Genomic DNA, 22,126 nt, shown 5'->3' on the forward strand with positions numbered 1-22,126 from the left:
GCGCGGCGGTTTCTGCAACCTGGAGTCGGTGACGACGCACCTGGTGGTGGCGGTGCACGCGGTGGCGGCGGCGGCGCGCCGCGCCGGCCGGCGCCGCGCGTTCTCGGCTGCCTGCATCGCCTTCTGCTTCATCACCCTGCCGGCGCTGGACGATGTGCTGACGCGGGCGCGCCTGTACGCCGTGACGGCCCAGGTGGCCCTCTCCGGCGGCTGTCCCGGACAAGGTACGCCATTGGGAGCCGGAGGGGGACGAGGGTGTGTCCCGCCGAGCCGGAGCGGGACGGGGGTGCGTCCCGGGGAGCTGGAGCGGGACGGGGGTGCGTCCCGGGGAGCTGGAGCGGGACGGGGGTGCGTCCCGGGGAGCTGGAGCGGGACGGGGGTGCGTCCCGGGGAGCTGGAGTGGGACGGGGGTGCGTTCCGGGGAGATGGAGCGGGACGGGGGTGCGTCCGGGGAGCCGGAGCGGGACGGGGGTGCGTCCCGGGGAGCTGGAGCGGGACGGGGGTGCGTCCCGGGGAGCTGGAGCGGGACGGGGGTGCGTCCCGGGAAGCTGGAGCGGGACGGGGGTGCGTTCCGGGGAGCTGGAGCGGGACGGGGGTGCGTCCCGGGGAGCTGGAGCGGGACGGAGAGGGGTCGCGGAGAACTGAAAAACTGGGACCGGAGTACGTTATAGAACAGTGGGGAGGTACAGAGTACGTTATAGGAGAGTGGGGTGGCACAGGGTACGTTCTTGGAAAGTGGAGTGGGACGGAATGCGTCCAGTGAGATGGGCGAGTCGTGAGACGCTGCGAGTCAGATGTGTTGGTTAGGGAGAGGGAATTATAGCAGATCTCCGCTGAGTGTGAGGAGTTGCATCGCATGGGAGTTTTAGCTGAAATTCCTCAATGCTCTTCTTGCTCTCTCTTCAATGCTTCCCAATGCACATAGGTAAAAAGAGATTACTGGCCAATGAAATGCAACAAATGCCTCAGAACTCTCGTTAGCTAGAAATTTAAAGATATCATCGATATTTTTTTCATTTTGCACGAAATAGTGTCCTATAGATAATTCAGTATTTTGTATAGTGTTTTGAATGATACCCAAGTGTTTTATAATGCGAGTTCCCACGTATGTTAGGCCAGTGCAAAAGCTGGCACATTTTTCATGCAATAACATAGTTGGATTAAGACAAACCAAAGCGGCTGAAATCCCGAACGAAATCTCGTTTGGTGGTCCGCTAGGTCGACTCGATCATCTCAGCCCCGTCCCCAGCCGATTTCGGCAAGTAACACCGCTGGGGAGGGTGAAGGTGAGAGTGAGAGACATGTCCGGCGTCACGTCAGGTGGTGTCGGCTGTCCGGCGTGTTGCCTCGACACCGGAGACTGGCCCGGGTGATGCGCCGAGTCGGGGCGTGGTACGGGCGCCGCTCTGTCCGGCGAGTTACCTCGACACCGGAGACTGGCCCGGGGTGATGCGCCGAGTCGGGGCGTGGTACGGGCGCCGCTCTGTCCGGCGTGTTACCTCGACACCGGAGACTGGCCCGGGGTGATGCGCCGAGTCGGGGCGTGGTACGGGCGCCGCTCTGTCCGGCGTGTTACCTCGACACCGGAGACTGGCCCGGGGTGATGCGCCGAGTCGGGCGTGGTACGGGCGCTGCTGTGGCCGGCGTGTTACCTCGACACCGGAGACTGGCCCGGGGTGATGCGCCGAGTCGGGGCGTGGTACGGGCGCCACTGTGGCCGGCTCCCAGATGTGTAACCGGTGCGTGTTCGGCCTCCGATGCCGGTGCCCAGGCGCCGCTTTGATTCATAATGTATGTGGCAGCTGCGCACGGCCGCGCTCGGACTCCCGAGCAGCGGAGGTCTGTGGGCGGGTGGTCCCGTTAAAACGAGAGCGCACTGGACAACGTGGTCGCCTCGTGCGCTCGTCCGGCTTCGACGGGGCGACCGGCGTGCGCGTCGTCGCTCGGTTCTTGTCTGATTTGCGAGGCGGGCGCGGACTCAGCTGAACGCTGCCTGCTGGTGTAGGCGTATTGCTCTCTGCTGTACAGTGCCGGCTTCAGGGAACGACACCAGGCCCTCGCTGATGACCTTTTCCTTCGTGGACGGTGATCTGCTGGCTCCTCCTCGGGTGGTCCCCCGCTTTCTCGACGCTGACCTTTGTCAGTCTTTCAATCAGTGATGCTATCGCTCACCCTTGATGTCCCGTTTCTCTCGCCCACCATTGATGGCCCGGCTCTCTCGCTCACCACTGATGGCCCGGCTCTCTCGCTCACCATTGATGGCCCGGCTCTCTCGCTCACCATCGATGTCCCGTTTCTCTCGCTCACCATTGATGTCCCGTTTCTCTCGCTCACCATTGATGTCCCGGTTCCGTAGCTGGTGAGTTTCCTGGCGCTCTCCCCGCCGGACTTCTCCTCGCTTCGTCGTCATTAATCCGACGGCTTCACCGCCACTGATCCCCCTGCTCTCTCTCCCTCTAACGATCCCATAGGTCCCTCGCCATTATTTCCTTGCTTTTGTTGGTGTTTTCCTTGCTCCGTCGCTGGGAATCTCCTTGCTCTCTTCGTCATTGGTATCCGTAATCCTCACCAGTGACTAATGAAATGTGTATAGAGTACGTCGCCGGTCAGATCAGTGCACGAGGGTACACTGATCTGACTTTTTTCGACCCCCCCCCCTCTCTCTCTCTCTTTCTCTCTCTCTCGCGCTCTCTCGCTCTATCTCTCTAGGTGTCTTCAGATAGGCTTTTCGCACCTTCACTAGCGGTCTCCACCTTAACCAGCAGTCTCCCACCCTCACCAGCGGTCCCCTTGCTTCTCAGCGGACGCCTGCATGCGCGCGGCCATCAGCGGTCTGCCGGAGATCGCGGCGGAGACGGGACCGGCCGAGCGGAGGCGCTCAGCGCTGGCGCCGACCCTGTCGCTGGTGCGGAGTCTGCTCTCCGCGCTGCTCGTATTTCCGGTAAGCGCCGCGGCGTGCGTCAGGCCGGCGTCCGCGGCGGCGGCGGCGCTCGCTGCTGGCGTCGGTCCGTGGCATCGCCAGTGTCAGTGGTGCGTGTCTGTTCCTGGTGCCTCTGTCGATGTGAATAAGCGGTGTCGACGTCGGCAGCCGCGGTCGATGGCTGCGGCCGATGTCTGCGTCACGGTGCGTGGTCCCAGGCATCGTCAGCGCTAATGATCAGTGATCAGTTCCAGCGTAACTGATCAATGCTCGGTTGTCCGAGGATGGAGGGATGGATGAGCTTAGGAGGCTGCGGCCTGTCAGGGGTCCCTACAAGAGGCCTTAATAGGGCATATTCGTTGTCAAAGCCAATGGAAATCTTGTGCCGTGGTGTGCGGGGCCGTGTGCATGCAAGAATATTCTGGGAACGCCACTGGTGTCAGCCGGAGACGGCACTGACGCGCGCGGAGGATCGTTTCATCATGCTGCTGTCAGATGTCTCAGCCGAACGCGATGGAAGTTGCGTCATTGTATCGTCAGCTTCTTCGCGGCGACACCTCTCCAGGAACAGCGCAGCACTCATGGGAAACTCCTGAGAGAGAGAGAGGGAGCATCTCGGTTGGGACTGCTTATGGCGCTACAAGCAACCGTGGTACCGACGGGTGTCCTGCATGGGAGTACGTTGGTGATATTTCCTGGTTTCTGGCTCCTGGTCAGTGATATCTCCTAGTTTATGGAAGGTTCCTCCTACTGGTGGAAACTCTTGGTAACGGAAAAACCTCTGCGGTTGCGTGAGGCCCTTCGGCACCTTTCTATTTCCAATAATCCAACATCCCACCGCCAAGAGACGTGCAAAAAAACGACAGATAGAACGGCTCTGAGCCCGGAAACAAGCCCGATAACAACCCGGAAACAAGCCCGATCACAGTCGGGGGGGGGGGGGGGGGGGGGCGCCCAGCGTCGATGACTCGTCCGCCACCGTATGCGGGTCATCATGACTCGTCCGCCACCGTTTGCGGGTCATCATGCGTGTTGCCATCATAGCAGGTGGGAGGCAAAATGTGTAAATATCTGGCGGAACGATGCACCTTTAGGATTAGCACCATCGTCGGGAAAACGCGGTTTGATTGCGCGGCATCTCATCCCGGCCACGGTGGTATCGGCCCGTGACGGGTTTGTATCTTCGGTAACGGATGGACACTGGCGGTGGGTCTGGGCGTCACTGCACGTCGGGCGAAGAATTTGCCGTGCGCTGATGCCTAAAACACGTGCTGGTGCTTTCTTATGTTCTGCCAGCGCCATTCATTATACATTATGTAGCGTTATTCAATTCGTTATTCGTCATGTAACAGCGGCACGTTCACGTGCTTCCAACAGTTACGTGCCCCCCCCCCCCCCCCCCCCCCAGCTGCGCATCGTGCTGAGCCCGAATGTTGCGGTGTTGGTGGCCTGTATGCATGCAATGCTCGCAGCGAACGTGTCCAGACTGGACCCGACAGCCAGGAGCCGCGTGCCGCCCTGCTGCGCTGCACGGTCCTCCCACAACGACCGCCAAACGGCGCAGCACGCTTCACCAAAACGCTTGTCACGCGGGCGGGCTGAGCGGCACCACGCGCGATCGTGATGTGAGGGCACGGCTGTGAGCAGCACCACGCGATCGTGATGTGATGACACGGCTGTGAGCAGCACCACGCGTGATCGTGACGTGATGGTACGGCTGTGAGCAGCACCACGCGTGATCGTGACGTGATGGTACAGCTGTGAGCAGCACCACGCGTGATCGTGATGTGATGACACGGCTGTGAGCAGCACCACGCGTGATCGTGACGTGATGGTACGGCTGTGAGCAGCACCACGCGTGGTCGTGACGTGATGGTACAGCTGTGAGCAGCACCACGCGTGATCGTGATGTGATGACACGGCTGTGAGCAGCACCACGCGTGATCGTGACGTGATGGTACGGCTGTGAGCAGCACCACGCGTGATCGTGACGTGATGGTACGGCTGTGAGCAGCACCACGCGTGATCGTGATGTGATGACACGGCTGTGAGCAGCACCACGCGTGATCGTGACGTGATGGCACGGCTGTGAGCAGCACCACGCGATCGTGATGTGATGGCACGGCTGTGAGCAGCACCACGCGATCGTGATGTGATGGCACGGCTGTGAGCAGCACCACGTGATCGTGACGTGATGGCACGGCTTGTGAGCAGCACCACGCGATCGTGATGTGATGGCACGGCTGTGAACAGCACCACGCGATCGTGATGTGATGGCACGGCTGTGAGCAGCACCACGCGTGATCGTGATGTGATAGCACGGCTGTGAGCAGCACCATGCGTGATCGTGATGTGATGGCACGGCTGTGAGCAGCACCACGCGATCGTGATGTGATGGCACGGCTGTGAGCAGCACCATGCGTGATCGTGATGTGATGGCACGGCTGTGAGCAGCACCACGCGATCGTGATGTGATGGCACGGCTGTGAGCAGCACCATGCGTGATCGTGATGTGATGGCACGGCTGTGAGCAGCACCACGCGATCGTGATGTGATGGCACGGCTGTGAGCAGCACCATGCGTGATCGTGATGTGATGGCACGGCTGTGAGCAGCACCACGCGATCGTGATGTGATGGCACGGCTGTGAGCAGCACCACGCGATCGTGATGTGATGGCACGGCTGTGAGCAGCACCACGCGATCGTGATGTGATGGCACGGCTGTGAGCAGCACCACGCGATCGTGATGTGATGGCACGGCTGTGAGCAGCACCACGCGATCGTGATGTGATGGCACGGCTGTGAGCAGCACCACGCGATCGTGATGTGATGGCACGGCTGTGAGCAGCACCACGCGATCGTGATGTGATGGCACGGCTGTGAGCAGCACCACGCGATCGTGATGTGATGGCACGGCTGTGCGGAGGGCACGGCCGCATGAGGCGGGACTTCCGGCCGGGGCGGCGCATCTGCAGCAGGCGCGCGGCGCCGGGCCCCACTCGCCGTCCGCGCGGGCGCTGTGCCTGTTTCCCGGTACGGCCCTAACGAGAGCTAGCTGCGCGACAGCTGCGGCGCCGGCCGCCGCGGGCCGTGGCGGCCGGCGCCGCTGCCTGGCGCTGGGTCGTCTGGCCAGGCGCGTCCGCCCGGCGCCTGCCGCCGCGGTCGGCATTCGTGCGCTACAGTTTGGGGCGTGCTCCCGCGCGCCACCGCAGCCACGACACTTCCTGGAGAGAGGCGCAGGTGCCGCTCCGTCGGCTTTCCGGCTACACTGGCGTGCTTGTTTCGAAACATGGCGGTGCGATGGTTTGAGACGCCGGGACCGGCGGCTATCGCAGGCCATGGTCGGACCGGCGGCTATCGCAGGCCATGTCCGGATGGCGGCTATCGCAGGCCATGATCGGACCGGCGGCCATCGCAGGCCATGGTCGGACCGGCGGCTATCGCAGGTCATGGTCGGATGGCGGCTATCGCAGGCCATGGTCGGACCGGCGGCTATCGCAGGCCATGGTCGGATGGTGGCTATCGCAGGCCATGGTCGGATGGTGGCTATCGCAGGCCATGGTCGGATGGCGGCTATCGCAGGCTATGGTCGGACCGGCGGCTATCGCAGGCCATGGTCGGACCGGCGGCTATCGCAGACCATGGTCGGATGGCGGCTATCGCAGGCCATGGTCGGACCGGCGGCTATCGCAGGCTATGGTCGGAGCGGCGGCTATCGCAGGCCATGGTCGGACCGGCGGCTATCGCAGGCCATGGTCGGACCGGCGGCCATCGCAGGCCATGGTCGGACCGGCGGCTATCGCAGGCCATGGTCGGACCGGCGGCTATCGCAGGCCATGGTCGGACCGGCGGCTATCGCAGGCCATGGTCGGACAGGCGGCTATCGCAGGCCATGGTCGGATGGTGGCTATCGCAGGCCATGGTCGGATGGTGGCTATCGCAGGCCATGGTCGGATGGTGGCCATCGCAGGCCATGGTCGGACCGGCGGCTATCCCAGGCCATGGTCGGATGGCGGCCGTCGCAAGCTATGGTCGGACCGGCGGCCATCGCAGGCCATGGTCGGACCGGCGGCTATCGCAGGCCATGGTCGGACCGGCGGCTATCGCAGGCCATGGTTGGATGGCGGCTATCGCAGGCCATAATCGGACCGGCGGCTATCGCAGGCCATGGTCGGACCGGCGGCCATCGCAGGCCATGGTCGGATGGCGGCTATCGCAGGCCATGGTCGGACCGGCGGCTATCGCAGGCCATGTTGGGATGCGGATGCGAAGTTGTGACTCCAGGCCTTATCAGTGCCAGCATGCAGGGTTGTGCTGCCTACCTGCTGCCTGCCGTGCCTGTCTGCCATTCACCGGCGACTGCTCACGGTGCGCTTGCGGTGCTGGTTACCCGTGACACGCGGTGCAAGGGTCTTGTCAATAATACACAGGGCAATCGCACACGGCATAACATAGTTGAGTGGTCATCTTCCGCGAAGCCTTGCTGGTGGTACGGCTTGGAGCCCACGCCGCTGGCGTGGCCAGTGAGAGCCTTCTGACGCTCGCATTGGCCAATGAGGAGCCTCCCGACTCCCGCAGTGCGTGGGCAGCTATATCGGTCTCTCCTCGTCTACAGCTGTCTTTGTGACTTCACGGAGCTTATCTCTGTCCAAGCGACGGCTTTTGGAAGGAACGCTAAGTCGCATTATTTTGCTGGCGTGTACGGCTTTATTGCCTCCGTCTTTGGTGGATTTCATCATGGCTGTTTTGTCGCAGCAGTACGTCATCACATCGGGCGTTTCACCGAATTTCTTCTCACTGCAGTCAGTGTGTCTTTATTTCTCGCTTTCGCGTCCCTCCCCCACCCCCTTGGTATTTCGTTGGACTCTTTTTTCCGTTCCTCCGTTCTTCCCTGTCATTCCTCCCTCGCCCTCGCCCTCGCCCTCGCCCTTGTCGTCGCCCTCGCCGCGACCCTTGCCCTAGCCCTAGCCCTAGCCCTAGCCCTAGCCCTAGCCCTAGTCCTCGTCCTAGTCCTAGTCCTGGTCCTAGTCCTATCCTTAACCCTAGCCCTAACCCTAGCCCCAGCCCTAACCCTAGCCCTAGCCTCAGAAGAGCAGCTGTGTGGCCAGTGTTGCCTCCAGTGAGATGTGCACACACCACTGTATGCAGCTCTCCCTCCTAAGAAGAACACATGACGCGCATGGGCGATAGACCGACTACCAGCTGCAAATTGCTGAGACGGCATGATGAGATTCGTTCTGAAAATATGCTTTTGTGCGAGAAGCGAAACGTCAAAATGCCATGCCATGCAGAGCTTTCAACTAAAGGTCATGAATCGCACGGTTTTTTTCTGAATTAGTAGTTGCGCCAGCTACTTTGATTTGCCTAAAATGCGACACGGACTTTGCTCTTGGGATGGCAGACACAGGCCGAGTAGGTGTGTGCCTGCATTGCACCATGTTCACCTTCATTTACTATTTCTGTGCGTGTTGGAGAAGACCGTAGCCACAGTAATCGTAGTAATGCTAAACTTATTGTCTGCGGTAGATCTTTGTCGGGGCGGGGTGACCGAAAGAGCCTCACAGGTTTTCTGACCTTAGAATGGCGATGAGATAAAGCATTGCAGCTCGCTGACCACTCCCATTCATCTAGCTCGCATGTGGAGAATGTGTATTCTTAGATTTGCAGTTCCCAGCGTTCACGGCCGTATCCGCATTCATTCCTTGATCTGATGCCTGACTGCGCCACGCCATACTGGGCGCACGCTGCGGCCGTCGGCCATGAGCTCACCTCGTGGCCGCCCTGGCTGGGGTCTCGCCGAAGCACTGATCAGGGCCCCGCCGAGCGCCGACTGGGCGGCAGCGCTAGCACGGGATGGCGTCACAGCTGCCGAGGACGGCACGCGACGGTGTCACAGCTGTCTCAGGTGCACACGGTATGACATCACAGACGCAGATTTGGCACAGTGTGATCAGACAGCTGTGATGGGTGGTTCTTGGGATGTCTCAGCTGCTTAAGCGCCGCATCTGGGGGGGGGGGGGGGCATCTGATCCTCCGTCCCGTAACCTCGAAACGAAATCCGCGGGATCGGGATTTTATTGGCACGCGGGATCTTTAACCCGTGTGCCAAGGAACAACTTTGTCTCAGCTGATTCCAAGAGATTTTCCCCCCCCCCCCCCCTCCCCGATAGCAGACCCTAATGGGTAATCGCCAACAAATTGCCGCTCTCGAATCTCATCTTATTTAGCAGCACCCAGACTGTGGAGCACGTTGAAAAGACAGCATATCTGCGACCTTGCATTGGGATGACTACAAAACCGAACAAACGGAACGTGTGAACGCATCTGAAAATAGGCAAATTGGGTGTCACTTACACCCCTGTTAGCCTTTATTTCGCATTCCACGGAATTATGCCACGGAACAAGGCAATTGGATCATGATGATGATAATAATGATCGCCATCATCACCGCCACCGCCTCCGCCACCGCCATCATCATCATCATCATCATCATCATCACCATCATTATCATCATCATCATCACATCGCTCATCGGCGCCATGATGACCGCTCCGCTCAAACGGCGGTGATCGGTCAGACGAGCCGGTGTGGATCCGCGGAAGCTTGCGCCCGGCAGGGGGCCACGGCGTGGCCGGTGGCAACAGGAATGCCGAACGGGCTAAGGGTTTGGCAGACTTACTCCGCAGTGTCGGGTGACTGTAAAGGCGGCTGTAAAGGACTCCAGTTCGTAGTGTTAGGCCGTGCTGTAAGTTAGCCCCCGTCGATCCATCTTGTCGCGGCCATCCCTTTGTCAGGTCACGTGCATTTTGTAATGCAGCTCCTGGCAGTCCAGATGGTGGATTTTCACGTGCATAGTGGTTAGGACAAAGTTTCGATCGATGTTTTAGTGTTTGTAAGATTCACATGGATGTTTACTTTCACCTGTATATGTCCCGTGTCACCTCTCCTTCCGTTGTCATCTCTGTCCCATGCCACCTCTCTACCTTGTGTCCCCCCTGTGCCCCGTAACACTTCTGCGACCCTTGTCATCTTCGTGCCCTGCAACACCTCTGTGTTCCGCGCTACCTCTCTGCCTTGTGTCCCCCCTGTGCCCCGTAACACTTATGTGACCCTTGTCATCTTCGTGCCCTGCAACACCTCTGTGTTCCGTGCCACCTCTCTGCCTTGTGTCCCCTCTGTGCCCCGCAACACCTCTGTGCCATGTGTCACCTCTGTGCCCCGTGCCGCCTCTGTGCTCCGTCTCACCTCTCTGCCCTGTGACACGTCTGTGCCCTGTGTCACCTCTCTGCCCTGTGACACACCTGTGCTCCGTGATACCTCCGTACCTCGTGGCACCCGTATGCTCTGTGCCCTCTAATTTGACGGCAGAGTGATGCCGTCTGCGACAGTGTTGATGCCGCCTTGCCGCGCCGGTGCCAGCTGCGACAGTGCCGTGTCCCGCAGGTCACCAGCCCGACTGCGCCATCCGATTCTCGGTACAGCCGTGCAGTTGAGGCGTTCGTAAGTGGCGTGGTTCTCCGTACGCAGGCTCGGCGGCCGTCGTGCCTCGCCGTCCGAGAACGTCCCGCGGCTGTTGCCGGCCGTCTCAGGGCGGCCCGCACGATTCGAGGAATGTCGCGAGACTGCCGTTAAGGTTCTGAAGGCGTCCTGAGATGGGCGAAGGCCTCTGAGGACGCCTCTTATGACGCTCTGAGACTGCCGTGAAGGCCCTCGGGGCGGCCGGGCTGCCAGTGGTACCCTGAGAACGTTCTGCACATCGGCCAGGACTCCGATAACGTCTGAGATCGTCGCACGACGTCCCGAAGCAGTTGGGGACGCTGTCCCGTCTTCGGTAACATCCTGAAAACACAGTTTCCTCTTTCAGTACGCTGCGAGTATGTCACTTTGTCGTGAGAGTCATGAAACCACCGTTTGAGGGTCTGCTGTGCCGTGTCGGGAGTTTCTCCAGGCCTCCGAACAGAATGGCTCGATCTAACCTGCCGCAACCCTTCAGGACCAGCGGTCCAGGGGCCGCTTGTACCTGGTCAGGGGCCTGCTGGCGGCCTCGGACAGAGCAGTTTGACCTGATTGACCTGCCGTGCCCCTCAGGACCAGCCGTCCAGGGGCCGCTGTACCTGGTCAGGGGCCTGCTGGCGGCCCTGGACAGGATGTCGTGGCTCCAGGGGACGGATGAGCTGGCTGCGCTGATGATCGACTTTCTCCGCCTGCTGTCGGCGCTGTCGCAGCCCGAGTACCTGTACTCGGTCCCCGGCGGTGAGTGCCTGTACTCGGTCCCCGGCGGTGAGTGCCTGTACTCGGTCCCCGGCGGTGAGTGCCTAGACCGTCGGATGACGAGCACCGGCGGCCGCCAGCTCGGAGCGTCTGCATGGGGTGGCGAGCGGTGGGTGGAAGACTGGTGCTGCCGGCCGCGGTAGGGAACGGCGGGTGGAAGGGTGGTGCTGCCGTCCGTGGCGGCGAACGGTGGGTGGGAGTGTGGTGCTGCGGCCGCGGGGGCGGGCGGTGGGTGGGAGTGTGGTGCTGCCGGCCGCGAGGGCGGGCGGTGGGTGGGAGTGTGGCGCTGCCGTCCGTGGCGGCGAGCGGTGGGTGGGAGTGTGGTGCTGCCGGCCGCGGGGGCGGGCGGTGGGTGGGAGTGTGGTGCTGCCGTCTGTGGCGGCGAGTGGTGTCCACGGCGTCCATGTGATCGCGGCCGGCTCTCAGCGGCTTGTGGCCAGCACACGACCCCATGCTGAGAACATGCGCGCTGTGCCAGTGGGCTGCTGACCAGTGATGATGGAGGGAGTACCTGGACATGACCCTGCACTGGTGTGCGCCCTGAACATGACCCTGCACTGCACAGATTGCGTTGTTTTCAGCCTGTCTGGGCCAACGCAATGGTGTGAGATGTGAAAAAGTTATCTGGGAACAGGTGAACACATTTTAGAAGCAAGATTAAAGATCTTATGCGGCTACCGGTTGGACTGCCGTCTTGTGTTCACTTCACGTGCATGCCTCCGCTGCTGTCATGTCGTTATTACCGACAGCTGACGTGTGAGAGATTTAGGAGAATTGGGAGAATTAGGAGGCCGATTTGCGGTGTGTGGGTGCGTGGTCCTACCAAAGCGGTTCAGGGTTCATGATCCGACTACGCGACTCGGCTGCCGTCGTTGGTCGCGACACAAACGTCTTCACCTTGCGCAAGGGTCCTATTTCTGAGCCTGTTACGAGGAGGGTGTCGCGTCTTAAGTCCCCGTGTAGCCGCTGACTAGACTGCGCGCGACGCGTCCGGTCTCAGGACGCCGGCCATCCGACCGCCGCGCTCGGCGGGGAGGGAACGCAGTTCTACGCCATTTTGGCGGGTGACGGCCTGGCGGTGCGGGCACAGGAGCTCTTAGAAGTGAGATTCGGATGTGGTGTTGGGGAAGTCTCAGAGTGACAGGAGCTTTTAAGAGTGACATTCGGATGTGGTGTTGGGGAAGTCTCAGAGTGACAGGAGCTTTTAAGAGTGAAATTCGGATGTGGTGCTGGGGAAGTCTCAGAGTGACAAGAGCTCTTAGGAGTGAAACTCGGATGTGGTGTTGGGGACGTCTCAGGGTGGTAGTCGTATGGCTCATAGGCGGCCGCAGATATCTTCCTTTGTTAACACGATGTTTGACATCGCTGATTTTTCCTTCAAACTACGAAAACTTGAACCTGTTCAGCGATTCAGATGCAAAATGTCTGACGCTTTGGTACTGTCGTTAAGAACTGCTTTTGGCTGAAGCAGCCATCGGAAACACCTGCGCGCGGCGCTCGGTCGTTTGAGAAGCCAGTTTTTCTAATTGGATCTCTTTCGTCGAGTATGCAGGTTTTTTGTTTGAAATAACGATTTACGGATAGTTCATTCCTCCAGGAGGCATGTTGATCCCTTGCACGGCCACCAATTAAACCGTTTTTTTTTGGGGGGGGGGGGCAATGGTTAGTCTGGCTTTACCGGAGTTTTTTACCCACCAGTTGCTGGCATGCGTTCGTTAGACGCAGTCGTGCTTCTGCGCACCATTTTCAGCGATAACCAGCCCCGAGAGCTCACGGCAAAGAGCTTGTGCGTTAGCCCCCAAAAGTGAACTTCTCTCATGCGTTTGCTAACAACCTTTCAGAAGATATTTGTTATCTGGTGGGCAGCAAGTGTTGGCGGTGGCCAACATTCTCCTTTGCCGATTTTTTTTTCTGGCAGTGTCCGGTCAGCGTGCGATCCAATTGCAGCCGGTCTTTGCATAGGATTTAGGATTGATAGCAAGCTTCTGCACGTCATTACGGAAGAATGTGAGTGCGCCAACCTATGTAAAAAGGCCCGACCAAAATCAAGCGACCTCTGCGACGTACGCATTGTTTCCTGGAAAACCATCCATCAATGCAATAGAGGCGCATAGCTCATGAATCAAGGGTCTTCCACCACATAGTTCAGAGCATTGGCGAAAATGTTGCAGACAACCAACAAAAATAAGCAGGTACATGTTGTGCATGGATGCAGCTGCCGCCGTGCCTGTGAGCGTGGACGTCATTGGTGGATGCAAAACGCTGGTTCCGCACGTGACTGGTGGACATAGCTCTCGCCAGAGCTTCAGACGCCAGTTGAGAGATTTGCTGAAGTTGGCGGCTCTGGCTGTCTGATGCAATTTATATCGTGTAGGCGTCGCATTTTTGTTTCTTTATTATTTGAAGTGGGACTCATATTGTTGAAGTTGTTGAATTGCGGGCATATTGGGGGCGGATGATGTATGATCGCACATATATATTTCAGTTAAGAGATGCATTTAGGATATTTTTTGCCGATTCGGCTGCATTTTTTGGCGGGCATGGTCTCGAAATTCTGCTCAAATATCTAACAGTCAGCCATGTAGCTTCGATCCCATGACACCAGAAGACTGGCGAGGGGCCGCTCGAGAAGATGAGTTGGGCAGCGGTTGGGCTCAACATTGCCATTTCGGTCAACACGGCTGGCTTAGAGCAGCGTGGTGGGTCTCAGCTCATCATTGGGGCTCTGATCCCCGATCTGGCACGTTTGATGATCCACCGTGTGCTGTTGACGCGCCGATCGCAAGTTGATCTCCGATCTGATAAAAATCAAGTTATTACTCTAGCTGTCCAAGTTGTTTGGTAAAACACAGGCATCGCTGCAACTGTGAAGCGAGTATGCATCTGTGCATGCAAAGATGGTCACAAAACAAAGATCATACGTAGTGTGAACTCAATACGAACGTACCTCCGCTCAACAACGGAGCAGTGCGCGCCCGCTGCTCACTCGCCGACTTCGCCGGCTAGTGTTTGCCTCTGTCGCTAGGTGGCAGGGCTGTTGGGAATTCAGGGCACGCCCGCGACGAGCGCTGTGTGCGTGCCCATCAGAGCCACCAGGGTTTTCTCAGAACTGTTGTGCGTTGATGCTGCGGCAACGCCCGGGCCAATTATGCGCCATCTGTTGGCTCGTCGTCGGCGCCGAGCTCGGAAGCAGGTCGACTGACGGGCTTGTGCGCCTCGTCAACAGCGATAGAAATCGCTTCACTTGTTTCTCATTTCGTACGTCTTTTTGTTTTTGTTCGAGGCTTGGTGGTCCAGTAACAGGGCCGTTTCAGGTGGTCGTTCCTGTACGCTCTGTGCTCTAACCCTAGTTCTGCACGCTGTGAGATTCACATTCACGTGTGGGTGGAAGGGTGGGGGAGCGGGCGGATTCTGACCTCTCAGTTCTTCCATCTTGGAGTAGCTGTTTGCGCGTCAGCAAATTAGTTGTTATGCCAGTGCAGCGTATGCGACTGTACAACTGAATTCCCATCTTTTTCAACCCCAAATACAGCGGCAGTATACCGCACACTCTGGCATTCATTTGGCTTCACGCAACGCAGACGGTCCACGAAAAAGGAGAGCATGGGGCCGCCTGTCGTAATTTTTTCTCGAAAGGCTGACGCAATACATGCATTGTGGAAACGATTTCAGTATATGCTGGAAGCGACTGTAAACAAATAAATATCCAACTGATATACCGACGTGCTCAGTATCCCTATGCTCAGTATCTGATGACGCCTCTGCCAGGACAGTTGTGTCCATACCCAGCGCTTATGGTGTGTATACAAATATGAATGAACCCGTGACCGTTATCTCACCTCATAGTGCAACTGAACTGTGCCGCGCAACCTTGCGTTAAGAATTCTCTCGAGCATCATATTGCGCATCAAAAATGAACCTCTCGCTTGTACTGTCGATCGTTTGCAAGTCTGACACCGTGCGGGGCAGCCCCCGGTCTCTTCCGCAAGCAGTTGCGTGCTGCAGTGCAGACTCTGCGTCAGTCAGTCACGTCTTGCGAACCTTGGCCATCTATCTTTAGCCGTGCTCGGTCTCGCAGTGATTGACGATAATTACCCACAAACGTGGAATTTGCACCAGAGTGGCGTTCGTCGCTGTCTGCGCGGAGAATGACACGTGATCTTTTCTCCGTGTATCCCCAGTGGAAAGACTCCGAGCGACTGGGAAGCGTGGTCGGAACGGATGATCTGTGTGCAGTGATAATCCTGACTGGTGGCCGCGGTGAGACTATTCGTGGTGTGTTTGGAACGGAGATGGGGATAAGTTTCGGTGGTAGTAATCGAAAATGGAAAATATCCGTGGCTAATTAATAGGTGGTACCCCTTTTGTTAAAAGATGTCGTCTTCGGCCGAATGCGTCCTTTATTTACCTCGCATGGAAAAAGTTACCGCATGTGAGCGGAAACAAATTTAGCGAGAGTGGATTGACCCTCCACGAGTGTTTTGATAGCGGAAGCGTTTTTGTTTGATATTAAAAACGAAAAAGTGTGCCTTGCTTATGATCGGTGTGCAGAAAACCGCGCCCATCACCCGAAATAAGTGACTGCATGTATTTTTTAAAGATAAATGTCTTCGTTTCTTATACATGACAGCAGAGATGACAATGGACAGATGTGTTAAAGTCCCGTAGCAACCACCTGTGCCGTACGCTTGCGCATGTGAAGTGCGCTGTAAAATGTGAATGCAAAAGAGGCCGCACTGAGCATTCATTGTCACTGTTTGTCCAGGGATATGTTTTCAGTTCTGGAAGTAACTAAAGCTCGCAGAGAACGCATCATTTGCGACAGTGCAGACGACCTTGTCTTATATAAGGATCTGTTTCCAGCGGCCCTCGCCAGATGGCAGTGACGTTTCGCTTTCCGTGCCGCTGGCGTAGAAAAGGCTGGTATTCTGGATTTCTGTTCGCGGTCAGAAAGATTCACTGCCAGCGCCGGAGGGCCCTGTCAGTCGTACTCAGCCCGTCAGGCCATTTCGATCTCAGGGAGCAGCTCTGCGTCCAGACAGCCTCTACTCATGGCTCCGTCCAATCAGCAAGACACGTACCGGTTCTGATCAGCCAGCTGGAGGAGGCTGGGTGGCGTTCGGTGAAGCGTCGTACCAGCGTTGAAACCAAGATTATCATTCGCCTTCCCTGGTCATCAGGCCGGTTCTCGCTTTTCTTATTTTTCCTTCTCAGTTTTCTTCTTTTTCACATTTGTGTGATTTCAGTGACGGAAGAAAAGTGAAAATGCGTTAAGACCAGACATGTCCTGTAAGGTCGCTGACCTACGGCAGGTCAAAGTCAGGCCATGGATTCAGCGAAGGCAATTTCTAGGGAAACGCTCACTCAATTTATAGGGAATCGTTCATTCTGATGCAACAGCGGGGCCGAGCCGAAGCCATGCATCTCTGTTATGCTTCTTTAGGAAACATAGCAATTGAATGAGCGAATTCCATCCTAGGGTTCCATCCGTCGTTGAAAATTGACCTACGGTCAGGTAAAAAGGTCAGACCAAGGTCAAAATAAACCTGTTGTATTACTCTAGAGCTTGCTGTTTGGGTAGTTTCCGGTACTCATTTTGCATTTTTTGATAGCAGTAACCGCATTAGACATCCTCCATGTACTTCGTTAAGTTCAGAATATGTCACTGACCTAAAATGGCTCAGGTCAACATTTTGTTTTTAGGGACATACTGCCTAGTGTAATCTTTGACGCTTATTCAAATGCAAAACTCAAAGCAGTCTGGTAAAGCTAGGTCACCATGGCCTTCGATAGGTCAAACAAGGTCACTGGCCGTAAATGAGCAACATTGACCCTTTGCTTAGAACAGGTGTTTAGATTCGTGGTGCACATTGGATACCAACCTGGAGTTTGACCTTGTTTTACCCTATTTCAACCATAGGTCATGACCTAGGAACCTCAAACTTTGACACAAGAGAGTTCACATACAGACAGCCACACCCTGTGAATTTGGCGCCTCTAGCTTTATTAGTTTCTGAGATTTCGGGATAAGAGTGACCCCTCCCACCCGAGCAAACGGCATCCAATCGGCCGCCCGGGCACGTATTAATATTTGGACTGGACCTTTGTACATACCATTCATTTTGCGGACACCTGCATTTTGTGTAGGAATTGTATTGCATAATTTATCGAAATATTTAGAAGTACCGACTTGAAAGTAGACTTTGTGGCACCGCCGCAGGGCAACACGGCGGACTGGAACGCGTCAGGATCACTGCGCGTCCATCACCTTCCCTCCAGAATAAACACGCAAGCATCTTCTTTGAGCGTCATGTGGGCGGTATTTTGAGATAAGGTTCGTTTAGAGATGGTTCTCTAGTCATTGCTTGGAAGACTGATGTATTGCATGAAAGCAGTTTCCAACTTACTACTGGATGTGCGTCATCGAGGTATTTCGGATCAGCCGAGGGGGTTTCTGGTGGCCCTTACCACAGCGCTGGGTGTCAGGTGTCCTTACGGGGCGCTGGAAGGACTTTAATGATGTTCGTGGGAGGTGTTTTTCTACTCTTATACCCTGCTGAAGTCATCGGGAGCCCTCCGCCTAGCCGCCTCAGCCCCGCGCGTTACGTTTGTTACGTTACGTGGTACGATACGTTTCTGTTTGTTACGCATCTTAGGTTTTTGAAAATGAGCGTTTGCTTTATTTTGTTAACTCTTGACTTTGGATGTGACCCCGAACCGTCTAGTTTTTTACGTTATAAGTTTCAGTGTTTGCTCGATAACGTTATTCAGCAATTACCTTCTGTTGTATTGAAGGTCAGCTATGTTCAACATCAAAAGCTGTAATACCTCACAAAAACAGGTGTTAAATACTTGAATGAAACTTATTTAATGAATGTGTGCATTTCTGATCTTGCGGCGGCGCATTATTTGTCAGAAGACGTAATTCGTATAGCGGCTTGTTAAGATCTGAGTTGCATACGGCTACATACGTGTGACCTGCGTTGTCTGCGGTTAGGTACGTGTGGCCTGTATTGTCTGCGGCTAGGTACGTGTGACCTGCGTTGTCTGCGGCCTGGTACGTGTGGCCTGTATTGCCTACGGCTAGTTGCGTGTGATCCATGTTGCATGCGACTAGTTGCGCGTGATCTGTGTTGTCTGCGGCCAGGTACGTGTGATCTGTGTTGTCTGCGGCCAGGTACGTGTGATCTGTGTTGTCTGCGGCCAGGTACGTGTGATCTGTGTTGTCTGCGGCTTGGTACGTGTGATCCATGTTGCATGGCAAGGTTCTTTCAGAATGCCGTGCTTGCTGCGAGCACGGCATTGAGCAAGAATATTGCTTTTCCCGTTAGGTCGTGAAAAACTTTGTGTAGGTCGCCTTTTTTGTCCGCTTTGCTCTGCTTTTCGAAGTGCATATGAGAAAAACTGAGTGCAAGATTATATCGAGAACACCGACGTCGCATTTGCACATCACACAATATGCGGTATCGGGGCAATATCGGGGCGTATGGCGGCAATAGCTTGCGTCAATTCTCTGTCTCTGGATTATGACTTTTATCATGTATTCTGACCACAGAGTGATGCAGAAGGAAGCTGATGTGCGAACAGCTTGCATTTTTGGGTTGTGTAATAGCCTGTGGTATGGAAATAAGCCTGTAGATCAAGACAATGCGGGATCCGCGCAATGCCAACCAGGTTTCTGTTGAAATGTCCCGAACACTACGAATGGCCGCAAAATAGGCAAACTGTGTGGCGGCTAGCCCATAGAGCATGGGCTAGCCGCTAAACATATCATGAAACAGGAGATGAAATGCGTCTCCACTTGTTATCAAGATCGGGCACCGATTGGGGGTAAAAACAACTTAAATGGACGGCGGTAAGGGGCCGACCGTAAATAATTAACGCATTTCTGGCAGTTTTCCAACCCTCTCTCTTTCGTTGCACATTGGTTGCGCTCGGCGAAACATCCCCTCACTATGGTTTACGCTTTGTTAAGATTAGCATCTTTGAGAGGTAGCGTCCGTTCACTCCCTAGTTGAGGTAGAGGTGGGAGACAAATACGGGCGCCTTGTTCGTATGCGGAGTTTACGACCTTCAGTATGCCAGGAGGTTCTGGTTAAACGAGGTAGTAGCGCTAAGCAACCATTACAGTGACAGCACTTAACTTTCCGTGAGCATGGTTGTTTAGCGCTGCATCGTCGTTTAACCAGTGCCCCCTGGTGTACAGACGGTCGTTAACTCAGCGTAGTATTTTGAGCTCATGATGCCGAATAACCAGGAGCTGAAGGCCTTTCTCTTTTATAGCAAGAGCCTTTTATAGACAAGAGGGCAAGCCCGCGCCGCAGGTGATGTTTTTGCTGCTTGAACTTGGTTTATATGTCTAACGCCATCTCCACGTAACGTAAGCCTAGGTATGCAGTTTCAGCGATACCACGGGGGCCAGTCAGGGGCAAGCATGGCTGAGAGTGGACGATAGTTTTGTAGGATAGACATCCATCATGTATTCTTTGTATGCTAAATCGCCGACGAGGGGCGGCGTTAAAACAAAACAACGCAGCCTATATATTGCACGCCTTTTCTCCCCGGACGATGTGTCCAGGATTAGAACACGTGCTGGAATCTACTGGAATCAAAACACTGCAGCCCGTACTCAACAGCCGTATGTTTCCTGAGATAATTGTTTGTGGGCAGTGTTAAGCGCCATCAAACAAGTAATACAACTGACGTTACTGGGAACCCAAAGCACCGTAAATGACAAGCGCGCTATAGCTTGCGTGTTTTATTGGTTCCCCGATGTTGACGCACATGGATAGGTATAGCCTTCTCACGGCGCCACGTGGTGCCGGGCTCCTCGCGGTCAGCTGCCTCCGCACTGTCAATGCGCAGTGAGACCCGTCGGGGATCAGTGCGAACTGCTGCTGGACGTGGCGAATCTGCGGCGGGCGGGCCTCAGACCATCTTTGACCGTGGTGACCCCTTGGTGACCTCGCGTCCTGTAGTGGCCCTGCGTCGTGACCTCGGTGACCTGTGCCCTGTGGTGATCCGGAGTCGGACCAGGCCCGCTGCTGACTGGTGGCGGCTGACTCGCGCGTCTGAGACAAGCTGGCGTTTTGGTGTGTTGTGTCTGTGGTCACCTCGCCGGGAAGATGGGTTTTAGCTCTGTTTTCGGCTCGCCGCGTCGGTCGTCCGGTGTGAGGGTGTCCTCGCCTGAGCTTCGCGATCCCAACGCGTTTTTTGCTCTTCTAATAGTCGTGCTCTGGCTGATGGTAGGTTTGCAAACGTTTTTTCCTCGACGGTGCGCGATTCTTGCTCTGAAGAGCAAGCCTCTGTGTGTTTCTGTTTTGTTAGCATCGGCATATAGGCGCGTCGTCTTTTTATCACGCTGCACCGGCCGTTTGTGTTTCGTTCAGAGTCCAACTGCGGGCCTGTTTTTGCTTGCTTCGAATAGAGCTGCGTCAGGCGGCGCTCATCTAATCAGGTAGGCGTATGTTCCATACGCGTCACCATCACCGGGGGGCTGGGGCCAGCGACCTACCAGACTTTCGGGCATGCACGCCCACTTCTGTACTTTGCCCATGCGAAATAGCATTGGATGAGATCGAAGCCCGCGCAACTTCGCATGGAATCGCAGTGGTAAGCGGTATGCCTGTGGACGCCGCTGGCGCTTCCTAACTGCGCGGCCGGTGCGGCGTTCGAGGAACTGCAGGGACGGCTGGGCAGAGAGGTCAAGTGCTTCTGGGGCTGATCCGGGAGCGAGGCTCCGGCGCAGACAGCTGACCCGGAGAGCGAGGCTCCGGCGCGACAGCTGACCCCGAGAGTTGAGGGCTCTGGTGCAGACATGCTGCCCCCGAGGTGAGATGCTCCTGCGCAGACAGATGACCCCGAGAGTGAGGTCTCCGGCGCAGACAGCTGGACCCCGAGAAGAGGGTCTGGTGTAGCTGATCGGATCGAGGCTCCTGTGCAGGACGCTGAGTCCGAGAGTGAGGCCCCCTGACCCTAGATAGAGGGTCTGGTGCAGATAGCTGACCGAGAGGCGTATGGCTCCGGTGCAGACAGCTGGTCCGAGAGCGAGGCTACGGCGCAGACAGTTGTGCTTCTGCCATCGCCCGGTGGAGAGCTGGGCAGACCGTGTCATAGTCGGTACAGAGTGGAGCTGAGACGGCAGAGACGGGGCGGAAACAGACAGAGAATGGGGGCAGAGGCGGCACACGAGGTATAAGAATCAATAAACACGGCGGGTGAGCCGCGACGGAGACCGGGGTTGAAAGGCTAGAGAATAGGGTAAGCGCAGAGAATAGACGTTTATCAACGGGGCGCCGATAGTGACGATGATCTGATGCAGAATCGGCGGGGTCTGGAGACCAAGCGACAGGGAAGAGGGCAGAGGTTGGCAGGGGACGGGCAAACGGCAGGGAGTTAAGCACAAGCGGCGAAGACTGGAGCAGTGCCAGCAGCAGCATAGATCGGAGCAGTGCCCGCAGAGACCGAAATAAACCAGCCAGGAAGTGGCCTGTGAAAATTAAACGAATGATAACCCGCTAGGCCAGTATAGTGGAATGTGTCGGAACATGAGAATAAAGTGTTCATTCCGTGAAAACAGTTGAGCCATCTTGTGTCGGACGTAAAATTCCGACCAGGCTGCATGCACGCAGGCACACACAGTGCTGGAAATACGTAATTACGTACGTAAATATCGCGAATGAAAATATGAGAAACAAGTTTTGCGTAATGGATAAATACGTAAAACGCAATATGTACGCGCCCTTATGATAACTGCTCCGCAATTTTCGTTGTCTCACATGTGAGATTACTTCCCAGATTCTTCCATAAGTGATGTGGGTTCGATCTCATGATTTTACCGTACGTACCACTACAAATCAAAAATACAGTGGTGGTCCAACCTGCACTCTTGGTCTCCTCTCATCGCGTGTTCGTTTGAATAGCACAGCGGCGCGC

The 22,126-nt window shown here is 56.3% G+C and overlaps 1 protein-coding gene across 1 annotated transcript in view; it reads left to right on the top strand.

Annotated features, from left to right (window-relative positions):
• The first annotated feature begins 3,945 nt into the window (after positions 1–3,945).
• LOC119091027 (VPS35 endosomal protein sorting factor-like) overlaps positions 3,946–22,126 on the top strand; it is a 65,748-nt gene continuing 47,567 nt past the window's right edge. The window contains exons 1-2 of the mRNA XM_037213748.1: positions 3,946–3,967; positions 11,009–11,173. Of these exons, the coding sequence (XP_037069643.1) occupies positions 3,946–3,967; positions 11,009–11,173 (187 nt within the window). The remainder of the gene's footprint in view (positions 3,968–11,008; positions 11,174–22,126) is intronic.

Source organism: Pollicipes pollicipes, unplaced genomic scaffold, assembly GCF_011947565.3.
Source record: "Pollicipes pollicipes isolate AB1234 unplaced genomic scaffold, Ppol_2.1 Scaffold_3216;HRSCAF=3773_pilon_pilon_pilon, whole genome shotgun sequence".
Lineage (NCBI taxonomy): Eukaryota > Metazoa > Arthropoda > Thecostraca > Pollicipedomorpha > Pollicipedidae > Pollicipes > Pollicipes pollicipes.